The sequence below is a fragment of the Trypanosoma brucei genome, chromosome 2, assembly GCF_000002445.2.
Source record: "Trypanosoma brucei brucei TREU927 chromosome 2, complete sequence".
In the NCBI taxonomy this organism is placed as follows: Eukaryota; Euglenozoa; class Kinetoplastea; order Trypanosomatida; family Trypanosomatidae; genus Trypanosoma; species Trypanosoma brucei.
The window spans coordinates 596320-608460 of NC_005063.2; the positions used below are offsets into that span (position 1 = coordinate 596320).

At 42.2% G+C, this 12141-nt stretch overlaps 3 protein-coding genes across 3 annotated transcripts, besides 4 other annotated features; all 3 read left to right on the forward strand.

The window, feature by feature from the left end:
• Nucleotides 1–12141: part of a sequence feature (sequence corresponds to BAC RPCI93-10C8) that runs on past both edges of the window.
• Nucleotides 1731–3041, forward strand: Tb927.2.3270 (65 kDa invariant surface glycoprotein; the record flags this gene model as incomplete). The annotated part of the gene is made up of 1 exon (XM_946489.1): nucleotides 1731–3041. One exon carries the CDS (start codon nucleotides 1731–1733, stop codon nucleotides 3039–3041), a length of 1311 nt encoding a protein of 436 aa, XP_951582.1.
• Nucleotides 3220–3240: a sequence feature (AT_rich).
• On the forward strand, nucleotides 5275–6585 carry Tb927.2.3280 (65 kDa invariant surface glycoprotein; the record flags this gene model as incomplete). Its single annotated transcript, XM_946490.1, has 1 exon — nucleotides 5275–6585. One exon carries the CDS (start codon nucleotides 5275–5277, stop codon nucleotides 6583–6585), a length of 1311 nt encoding a protein of 436 aa, XP_951583.1.
• Nucleotides 6764–6784: a sequence feature (AT_rich).
• On the forward strand, nucleotides 8821–10131 carry Tb927.2.3290 (65 kDa invariant surface glycoprotein; the record flags this gene model as incomplete). The annotated part of the gene is made up of 1 exon (XM_946491.1): nucleotides 8821–10131. One exon carries the CDS (start codon nucleotides 8821–8823, stop codon nucleotides 10129–10131), a length of 1311 nt encoding a protein of 436 aa, XP_951584.1.
• Nucleotides 10308–10328: a sequence feature (AT_rich).

The window sequence follows — 12141 nt, forward strand, 5'->3', positions numbered from 1 at the left end:
CTCTTCACATGTGTGCCGTACCGTGGTGTTGTCGACGCGTTTACAACCCTGCTCAGGACAATTAAGCGGCACCTGGAGACAGAGAACAGTTCAAAGGACAATGAAAAGGAGTGGGATGCGTTGCTGGCTTCTAGCATTACTGAATTTCAGGTGGAGGTTATGGAAATCGGAAAGGGTAAGAGTTACTAGCATTTTTTTCTTTTCTTTCTACCTGTACATTTAACTTTTTTTCCTCTTTTTTTTACGGTGGTATATGTTCTTTTTTTGTCACCCAATGGTTAAATTACCATGCGGTGACAAAACAAAGACTCGGTTTTTAAACTCATTGAAAGTAATAGAGTACGCGTACCTAAAAAAAAGTGTATGCGGAGTGGATTATGTATTCTCATGAAATCAATCATTCAAATATCTAATGCAAAGCGCAAACAACTGTACGACGGAAATTTTTTTAATTTTTGCGGTGCCTCTATAAATAACTCCTTCACTAACCGTTATTGCTCGACGTAGCATCACTAGGTAAACCTTTACGCGTTCGTCTGCTTTGAATGCACTAGTTCATACAGCTCCCTAAAGTCTAACTCCGTCTCAACTCTTTCCCCACTCTTACACATTGAATAGTCTTTGGCAAAATACAAACCTTTGGGAGTCACACCTCCACAAGAAATTAGTTATAGCTAGCCTTCCCCCACTGCCCAGATTATGCATCCTTATCAATTGCCTCGGCTGATAACTTAAATTGACAGCGTAATTGAACTATCCGTCTCTGTTATGAGTCCCTGATGGCAGTACTCGTGGTTTCCATAGGAGGGGGAACGATCCGTCCGAATAATCCAAATTTGAGGGGTTAAAGGGTAGTAAAATACATTACTTTCATCAGATGAAGAACACACGAAATGACTTAAGGGTGCGAGAGTGGCATTCTGAACCTGTAAAATGTGTACCTTGCCTGCTTCTTCATGCCATGAAATGTAAATATATCCCAAACATTCAAGTCTGCTTTGTCGATATATTTGTCACAGAAGTGTAGTAGGTTACATGGTCTGTGTGAACTGGGGATCGAAAGCTCTCAGGTGGCAATGCTTGGCGGTGTAATGTATGCATGGCCGCAGTGTTGAATACCATTCCTTATATCTACTCGATGAGTTCAGTTTTGGCGAGTTAGCCTATGATTATCTCCTCGATGTTTTATCTCGGGGTTTAGTAGAGGTGGACACATATAAAGTTATGGGGGCGGCTGTTACCTGTGGGAGTCCTATTATAAAGTGGTAAGTACTGTGCCTCTTTTATGGGTGCTGTCAGACAAGCATTTTGTTTTGTGTGGAGACGAACTTTCCTCCATTTGCTTTGGAGGGACGATTTAAGTCACTGCTGGTTTCTGTTGTGCAATAGAAACGCGAGAGGCAAAGTGTGTCTGTTGAAGTGTGATTATTCTTTTTGGGGCGTCTTCATTACCGGGATGTTGGGAATGCTGATTACTGCTGTTTCCACTGTAGTGAGGCGAATAAACAGCTGCAAGTGTGTTTCGGATCCCTTTAGTTTTTAGTAAATCCTTTTCCGAATATGTGAATACCAAGCATACACATACGCAATAATTTCCAAGCTAATATTTGTAACTCTGGATATTTCACAACTTGGGTATGTATGTAGCATTGTAAATTGCTTTGCTTCTTTTGCAAAATAATTTGTGGAAGAGTTCTTGATAAGACTGAAAGGTGGAATAATATAAAAAAATGATGAAGTATTTGCTGGTATTTGCAATTATTGCCACAAGAATCCCTGCGTTGTTAGTAATTGGCAGTGAGGATAACCGTGTTCCAGGAGACAAGAAGTTGACGAAAGAGGGAGCAGCGGCACTCTGTAAAATGAAGCATCTTGCTGATAAAGTTGCAGAGGAGAGATCACAAGAGTTAAAGGATAGAACTCAAAATTTTGCTGGTTATATAGAGTTCGAGTTGTATAGAATAGATTATTGGTTGGAAAAGCTGAACGGTCCGAAGGGGCGAAAAGACGGTTATGCTAAGCTGTCTGACTCTGATATAGAAAAAGTAAAGGAGATATTCAACAAGGCAAAAGATGGAATAGCTAAGCAACTCCCTGAGGCAAAGAAAGCCGGTGAGGAAGCTGAAAAACTACACACCGAAGTGAAGAAGGCCGCGGCGAATGCACGTGGACAGGATCTTGATGAATACAGGCAGAAGTCCACTGGCTTGTACAGGGTGCTGAATTGGTACTGCATTACTAAAGAAGAAAGGCACAACGCTACCCCTAACTGTGACGGAATCCAATTCAGAAAGCATTATCTGTCGGTGAATAGAAGCGCTATTGACTGCAGCAGCACCGGCTATGAGGAGAATTATGATTGGTCTGCGAACGCGCTGCAGGTGGCCCTAAATAGCTGGGAGAATGTGAAGCCAAAAAAATTGGAGTCAGCCGGGTCGGACATGAATTGCAACATCGGCCAATCTTCCGAGAGCCATCCATGCACCATGACAGAGGAGTGGCAGACTCCATACAAGGAAACTGTCGAAAAGCTAAGGGAACTTGAGGATGCGTACCAAAGGGGAAAGAAGGCTCATGATGCTATGTTGGGTTACGCTAATACCGCATATGCTGTGAACACGAAAGTGGAACAGGAAAAGCCGCTGACAGAGGTGATAGCGGCAGCCAAGGACGCAGGGAAAAAGGGCGCGAAAATTATAATACCCGCAGCTGCCCCAGCAACACCGACTAACAGCACAAAAAATGAAGATAGTGCTTCAACCGAGCATGTTGATAGAGGGATTGCAACAAATGAAACACAGGTGGAAGTTGGTATTGATGCTGACTTTGATAGTCTCCTAGATGCCACAGAGGCTGCAGAGGTAACGCGTAGACATCAGAGAACAGCAATGATTATATTGGCAGTCCTTGTACCTGCCATTATTCTTGTGGTTACGGCCGTTGCATTCTTCATAATGGTGAAACGAAGGAGGAATAGCTCCAAGGATGTGGACACCGGAAAAGCGGAGGGTGGGGTTTCTAGCGTAAAAGTAGTAATGTAGACTCACCTTCACTCTTAGACAAATGTGCAGTTTTTTTTTTTTAAACAGCGAGTGTAAATAAGGAAAACCAAAGAGAATAAAAATGATAATGAGTTGAATAAAAGTATATAGATTCATGAGATAAGGAAGAAGGTCTAGCAGCCTTTTCGTTGTTTTTGTTTTGTGGTAATACCTTACCTATATTTTTTTTAAAAATAAAGAATTGACACAATAGAGTAAATATTTTCGCTTGAAGAAGCCGTTGTTGATTTTCTCTTCCAGTCGTAAATTCAGCTGATCGTTTGAAGCATCCACCTCTCACACTGTACGTCATCATGGCTGGCGTGCTTCATGAAACTGCCACAACCGTATCATACAGGGGAGCGCTATGCAAATTAGCAGGTGTTGAGCTACAAGGGATTAATTTATCACCACCTCAAAGGCTGTGCCACTTGGGGTTGCTGATCAGTCGTGAGATCAACTGGCTGGCAGCAGTCCTCGAGGAATGGGAAGAAAAATATATGCTTTTGACATGTGTGCCGTACCGTGGTGTTGTGGACGCGTTTACAACCCTGCTCAGGACAATTAAGCGGCACCTGGAGACAGAGAACAGTTCAAAGGACAATGAAAAGGAGTGGGATGCGTTGCTGGCTTCTAGCATTACTGAATTTCAGGTGGAGGTTATGGAAATCGGAAAGGGTAAGAGTTACTAGCATTTTTTTCTTTTCTTCCTAAATGGACATTTAACTTTTTTTCCTCTTTTTTTTACGGTGGTATATCCTCTTTTTTTGTCACCCAATGGTTAAATTACCATGCGGTGACAAAACAAAGACTCGGTTTTTAAACTCATTGAGAATAATAGAGTACGCATACCTAAAAAAAAGTGTATGCGGAGTGGATTATGTATTCTCATGAAATCAATCATTCAAGTATCTAATGCAAAGCGCAAACAACTGGACGACGGAAATTTTTTTAATTTTTGCGGTGCCTCTATAAATAACTCCTTCACTAACCGTTATTGCTCGACGTAGCATCACTAGGTAAACCTTTACGCGTTCGTCTGCTTTGAATGCACTAGTTCATACAGCTCCCTAAAGTCTAACTCCGTCTCAACTCTTTCCCCACTCTTACACATCGAATAGTCTTTGGCAAAATACAAACCTTTGGGAGTCACACCTCCACAAGAAATTAGTTATAGCTAGCCTTCCCCCACTGCCCACATTATGCATCCTTATCAATTGCCTCGGCTGATAACTTAAATTGACAGCGTAATTGAACTATCCGTCTCTGTTATGAGTCCCTGATGGCAGTACTCGTGGTTTCCATAGGAGGGGGAACGATCCGTCCGAATAATCCAAATTTGAGGGGTTAAAGGGTAGTAAAATACATTACTTTCATCAGATGAAGAACACACGAAATGACTTAAGGGTGCGAGAGTGGCATTCTGAACCTGTAAAATGTGTACCTTGCCTGCTTCTTCATGCCATGAAGTGTAAATATATCCCAAACATTCAAGTCTGCTTTGTCGATATATTTGTCACAGAAGTGTAGTAGGTTACATGGTCTGTGTGAACTGGGGATCGAAAGCTCTCAGGTGGCAATGCTTGGCGGTGTAATGTATGCATGGCCGCAGTGTTGAATACCATTCCTTATATCTACTCGATGAGTTCAGTTTTGGCGAATTAGCCTATGATTGTGTCTTCGATGTTTTATCTCGGGGTTTAGTAGAGGTGGACACATATAAAGTTATGGGGGCGGCTGTTACCTGTGGGAGTCCTATTATAAAGTGGTAAGTACTGTGCCTCTTTTATGGGTGCTGTCAGACAAGCATTTTGTTTTGTGTGGAGACGGACTTTCCTCCATTTGCTTTGGAGGGACGATTTAAGTCACTGCTGGTTTCTGTTGTGCAATAGAAACGCGAGAGGCAAAGTGTGTCTGTTGAAGTGTGATTATTCTTTTTGGGGCGTCTTCATTACCGGGATGTTGGGAATGCTGATTACTGCTGTTTCCACTGTAGTGAGGCGAATAAACAGCTGCAAGTGTGTTTCGGATCCCTTTAGTTTTTAGTAAATCCTTTTCCGAATATGTGAATACCAAGCATACACATGCGCGTTTAGTTGCCAGCTAATATTTGTAACTCTGGATATTTCACAACTTGGGTATGTATGTAACATTGTAAATTGCTTTGCTTCTTTTGCAAAATAATTTGTGGAAGAGTTCTTGATAAGACTGAAAGGTGGAATAATATAAAAAAATGATGAAGTATTTGCTGGTATTTGCAATTATTGCCACAAGAATCTCTGTGTTGTTGGCGACTAATGGTGGAGATAAACATGTGAAAGCTAACAAGAAGTTGACGAAAGAGGGAGCAGCGGCACTCTGTAAAATGAAGCATCTTGCTGATAAAGTTGCAGAGGAGAGATCACAAGAGTTGAAGGATAGAACTCAAAATTTTGCTGGTTATATAGAGTTCGAGTTGTATAGAATAGATTATTGGTTGGAAAAGCTGAACGGTCCGAAGGGGCGAAAAGACGGTTATGCTAAGCTGTCTGACTCTGATATAGAAAAAGTAAAGGAGATATTCAACAAGGCAAAAGATGGAATAACTAAGCAACTCCCTGAGGCAAAGAAAGCCGGTGAGGAAGCTGAAAAACTACACACCGAAGTGAAGAAGGCCGCGAAGAATGCACGCGGAGTGAGGTTAAGTGAAGGAACGAACTCTAGTGGCCTTTACAGGATTTTGGATTGGTATTGTTTTAAAGAAGGGGAGAATGCGGGTAAGAGCGACAACTGTGATGGCGTCAAGTTCAGCGTGCATTACGAAACGCACAGAAGAAGGAATGTTATTGACTGCAGCAGCACCGGCTATGAGGAGAATTATGATTGGTCTGCGAACGCGCTGCAGGTGGCCCTAAATAGCTGGGAGAATGTGAAGCCAAAAAAATTGGAGTCAGCCGGGTCGGACATGAATTGCAACATCGGCCAATCTTCCGAGAGCCATCCATGCACCATGACAGAGGAGTGGCAGACTCCATACAAGGAAACTGTCGAAAAGCTAAGGGAACTTGAGGATGCGTACCAAAGGGGAAAGAAGGCTCATGATGCTATGTTGGGTTACGCTAATACCGCATATGCTGTGAACACGAAAGTGGAACAGGAAAAGCCGCTGACAGAGGTGATAGCGGCAGCCAAGGAAGCAGGGAAAAAGGGCGCGAAAATTATAATACCCGCAGCTGCCCCAGCAACACCGACTAACAGCACAAAAAATGAAGATAGTGCTTCAACCGAGCATGTTGATAGAGGGATTGCAACAAATGAAACACAGGTGGAAGTTGGTATTGATGCTGACTTTGATAGTCTCCTAGATGCCACAGAGGCTGCAGAGGTAACGCGTAGACATCAGAGAACAGCAATGATTATATTGGCAGTCCTTGTACCTGCCATTATTCTTGTGGTTACGGCCTTTGCATTCTTCATAATGGTGAAACGAAGGAGGAATAGCTCCAAGGATGTGGACACCGGAAAAGCGGAGGGTGGGGTTTCTAGCGTAAAAGTAGTAATGTAGACTCACCTTCACTCTTAGACAAATGTGCAGTTTTTTTTTTTTAAACAGCGAGTGTAAATAAGGAAAACCAAAGAGAATAAAAATGATAATGAGTTGAATGAAAGTATATAGATTCATGAGATAAGGAAGAAGGTCTAGCAGCCTTTTCGTTGTTTTTGTTTTGTGGTAATACCTTACCTATATTTTTTTTAAAAATAAAGAATTGACACAATAGAGTAAATATTTTCGCTTGAAGAAGCCGTTGTTGATTTTCTCTTCCATTTGTAAATTCAGCTGATCGTTTAAAGCATCTATCTCTCACACTGTACGTCATCATGGCTAGCATGCTTCATGAAACTGCCACAACCGTATCATACAGGGGAGCGCTATGCAAATTAGCAGGTGTTGAGCTACAAGGGATTAATTTATCACCACCTCAAAGGCTGTGCCACTTGGGGTTGCTGATCAGTCGTGAGATCAACTGGCTGGCAGCAGTCCTCGAGGAATGGGAAGAAAAATATATGCTTTTGACATGTGTGCCGTACCGTGGTGTTGTGGACGCGTTTACAACCCTGCTCAGGACAATTAAGCGGCACCTGGAGACAGAGAACAGTTCAAAGGACAATGAAAAGGAGTGGGATGCGTTGCTGGCTTCTAGCATTACTGAATTTCAGGTGGAGGTTATGGAAATCGGAAAGGGTAAGAGTTACTAGCATTTTTTTTCTTTTCTTCCTAAATGGACATTTAACTTTTTTTCCTCTTTTTTTTACGGTGGTATATCCTCTTTTTTTGTCACCCAATGGTTAAATTACCATGCGGTGACAAAACAAAGACTCGGTTTTTAAACTCATTGAGAATAATAGAGTACGCATACCTAAAAAAAAGTGTATGCGGAGTGGATTATGTATTCTCATGAAATCAATCATTCAAATATCTAATGCAAAGCGCAAACAACTGTACGACGGAAATTTTTTTAATTTTTGCGGTGCCTCTATAAATAACTCCTTCACTAACCGTTATTGCTCGACGTAGCATCACTAGGTAAACCTTTACGCGTTCGTCTGCTTTGAATGCACTAGTTCATACAGCTCCCTAAAGTCTAACTCCGTCTCAACTCTTTCCCCATTCTTACACATTGAATAGTCTTCGACAAAATACAAACCCTTGGGAGTCACACCTCCACAAGAAATTAGTTATAGCTAGCCTTCCCCCACTGCCCACATTATGCATCCTTATCAATTGCCTCGGCTGATAACTTAAATTGACAGCGTAATTGAACTATCCGTCTCTGTTATGAGTCCCTGATGGCAGTACTCGTGGTTTCCATAGGAGGGGGAACGATCCGTCCGAATAATCCAAATTTGAGGGGTTAAAGGGTAGTAAAATACATTACTTTCATCGGATGAAGAACACACGAAATGACTTAAGGGTGCGAGAGTGGCATTCTGAACCTGTAAAATGTGTACCTTGCCTGCTTCTTCATGCCATGAAATGTAAATATATCCCAAACATTCAAGTCTGCTTTGTCGATATATTTGTCACAGAAGTGTAGTAGGTTACATGGTCTGTGTGAACTGGGGATCGAAAGCTCTCAGGTGGCAATGCTTGGCGGTGTAATGTATGCATGGCCGCAGTGTTGAATACCATTCCTTATATCTACTCGATGAGTTCAGTTTTGGCGAGTTAGCCTATGATTGTGTCTTCGATGTTTTATCTCGGGGTTTAGTAGAGGTGGACACATATAAAGTTATGGGGGCGGCTGTTACCTGTGGGAGTCCTATTATAAAGTGGTAAGTACTGTGCCTCTTTTATGGGTGCTGTCAGACAAGCATTTTGTTTTGTGTGGAGACGAACTTTCCTCCATCTGCTTTGGAGGGACGATTTAAGTCACTGCTGGTTTCTGTTGTGCAATAGAAACGCGAGAGGCAAAGTGTGTCTGTTGGAGTGCGATAATTCTTTTTGGGTGCGTCTTCATTACCGGGATGTTGGGAATGCTGATTACTGCTGTTTCCACTGTAGTGAGGCGAATAAACAGCTGCAAGTGTGTTTCGGATCCCTTTAGTTTTTAGTAAATCCTTTTCCGAATATGTGAATACCAAGCATACACATACGCAATAATTTCCAAGCTAATATTTGTAACTCTGGATCTTTCACAACTTGGGTATGTATGTAACATTGTAAATTGCTTTGCTTCTTTTGCAAAATAATTTGTGGAAGAGTTCTTGATAAGACTGAAAGGTGGAATAATATAAAAAAATGATGAAGTATTTGCTGGTATTTGCAATTATTGCCACAAGAATCCCTGTGTTGTTGGCGACTAATGGTGGAGATAAACATGTGAAAGCTAACAAGAAGTTGACGAAAGAGGGAGCAGCGGCACTCTGTAAAATGAAGCATCTTGCTGATAAAGTTGCAGAGGAGAGATCACAAGAGTTGAAGGATAGAACTCAAAATTTTGCTGGTTATATAGAGTTCGAGTTGTATAGAATAGATTATTGGTTGGAAAAGCTGAACGGTCCGAAGGGGCGAAAAGACGGTTATGCTAAGCTGTCTGACTCTGATATAGAAAAAGTAAAGGAGATATTCAACAAGGCAAAAGATGGAATAGCTAAGCAACTCCCTGAGGCAAAGAAAGCCGGTGAGGAAGCTGAAAAACTACACACCGAAGTGAAGAAGGCCGCGAAGAATGCACGCGGAGTGAGGTTAAGTGAAGGAACGAACTCTAGTGGCCTTTACAGGATTTTGGATTGGTATTGTTTTAAAGAAGGGGAGAATGCGGGTAAGAGCGACAACTGTGATGGCGTCAAGTTCAGCGTGCATTACGAAACGCACAGAAGAAGGAATGTTATTGACTGCAGCAGCACCGGCTATGAGGAGAATTATGATTGGTCTGCGAACGCGCTGCAGGTGGCCCTAAATAGCTGGGAGAATGTGAAGCCAAAAAAAGTGGAGTCAGCCGGGTCGGACATGAATTGCAACATCGGCCAATCTTCCGAGAGCCATCCGTGCACCATGACAGAGGAGTGGCAGACTCCATACAAGGAAACTGTCGAAAAGCTAAGGGAACTTGAGGATGCGTACCAAAGGGGAAAGAAGGCTCATGATGCTATGTTGGGTTACGCTAATACCGCATATGCTGTGAACACGAAAGTGGAACAGGAAAAGCCGCTGACAGAGGTGATAGCGGCAGCCAAGGACGCAGGGAAAAAGGGCGCGAAAATTATAATACCCGCAGCTGCCCCAGCAACACCGACTAACAGCACAAAAAATGAAGATAGTGCTTCAACCGAGCATGTTGATAGAGGGATTGCAACAAATGAAACACAGGTGGAAGTTGGTATTGATGCTGACTTTGATAGTCTCCTAGATGCCACAGAGGCTGCAGAGGTAACGCGTAGACATCAGAGAACAGCAATGATTATATTGGCAGTCCTTGTACCTGCCATTATTCTTGTGGTTACGGCCGTTGCATTCTTCATAATGGTGAAACGAAGGAGGAATAGCTCCAAGGATGTGGACACCGGAAAAGCGGAGGGTGGGGTTTCTAGCGTAAAAGTAGTAATGTAGACTCACCTTCACTCTTAGACAAATGTGCAGTTTTTTTTTTAAACAGCGAGTGTAAATAAGGAAAACCAAAGAGAATAAAAATGATAATGAGTTGAATAAAAGTATATAGATTCATGAGATAAGGAAGAAGGTCTAGCAGCCTTTTCGTTGTTTTTGTTTTGTGGTAATACCTTACCTATATTTTTTTTAAAAATAAAGAATTGACACAATAGAGTAAATATTTTCGCTTGAAGAAGCCGTTGTTGATTTTCTCTTCCATTTGTAAATTCAGCTGATCGTTTGAAGCATCCATCTCTCACACTGTACGTCATCATGGCTGGCGTGCTTCATGAAACTGCCACAACCGTATCATACAGGGGAGCGCTATGCAAATTAGCAGGTGTTGAGCTACAAGGGATTAATTTATCACCACCTCAAAGGTTGTGTCAGTTGGAGTTGCTGATCAGTCGTGAGATCAACTGGCTGGCAGCAGTCCTCGAGGAATGGGAAGAAAAATATATGCTCTTCACATGTGTGCCGTACCGTGGTGTTGTGGACGCGTTTACAACCCTGCTCAGGACAATTAAGCGGCACCTGGAGACAGAGAACAGTTCAAAGGACAATGAAAAGGAGTGGGATGCGTTGCTGGCTTCTAGCATTACTGAATTTCAGGTGGAGGTTATGGAAATCGGAAAGGGTAAGAGTTACTAGCATTTTTTTCTTTTCTTCCTAAATGGACATTTAACTTTTTTTCCTCTTTTTTTTACGGTGGTATATCCTCTTTTTTTGTCACCCAATGGTTAAATTACCATGCGGTGACAAAACAAAGACTCGGTTTTTAAACTCATTGAGAATAATAGAGTACGCATACCTAAAAAAAAGTGTATGCGGAGTGGATTATGTATTCTCATGAAATCAATCATTCAAATATCTAATGCAAAGCGCAAACAACTGTACGACGGAAATTTTTTTAATTTTTGCGGTGCCTCTATAAATAACTCCTTCACTAACCGTTATTGCTCGACGTAGCATCACTAGGTAAACCTTTACGCGTTCGTCTGCTTTGAATGCACTAGTTCATACAGCTCCCTAAAGTCTAACTCCGTCTCAACTCTTTCCCCACTCTTACACATCGAATAGTCTTTGGCAAAATACAAACCTTTGGGAGTCACACCTCCACAAGAAATTAGTTATAGCTAGCCTTCCCCCACTGCCCACATTATGCATCCTTATCAATTGCCTCGGCTGATAACTTAAATTGACAGCGTAATTGAACTATCCGTCTCTGTTATGAGTCCCTGATGGCAGTACTCGTGGTTTCCATAGGAGGGGGAACGATCCGTCCGAATAATCCAAATTTGAGGGGTTAAAGGGTAGTAAAATACATTACTTTCATCAGATGAAGAACACACGAAATGACTTAAGGGTGCGAGAGTGGCATTCTGAACCTGTAAAATGTGTACCTTGCCTGCTTCTTCATGCCATGAAATGTAAATATATCCCAAACATTCAAGTCTGCTTTGTCGATATATTTGTCACAGAAGTGTAGTAGGTTACATGGTCTGTGTGAACTAGGGATCGAAAGCTCTCAGGTGGCAATGCTTGGCGGTGTAATGTATGCATGGCCGCAGTGTTGAATACCATTCCTTATATCTACTCGATGAGTTCAGTTTTGGCGAGTTAGCCTATGATTGTGTCTTCGATGTTTTATCTCGGGGTTTAGTAGAGGTGGACACATATAAAGTTATGGGGGCGGCTGTTACCTGTGGGAGTCCTATTATAAAGTGGTAAGTACTGTGCCTCTTTTATGGGTGCTGTCAGACAAGCATTTTGTTTTGTGTGGAGACGAACTTTCCTCCATCTGCTTTGGAGGGACGATTTAAGTCACTGCTGGTTTCTGTTGTGCAATAGAAACGCGAGAGGCAAAGTGTGTCTGTTGAAGTGCGATAATTCTTTTTGGGCGCGTCTTCATTACCGGGATGTTGGGAATGCTGATTACTGCTGTTTCCACTGTAGTGAGGCGAATAAACA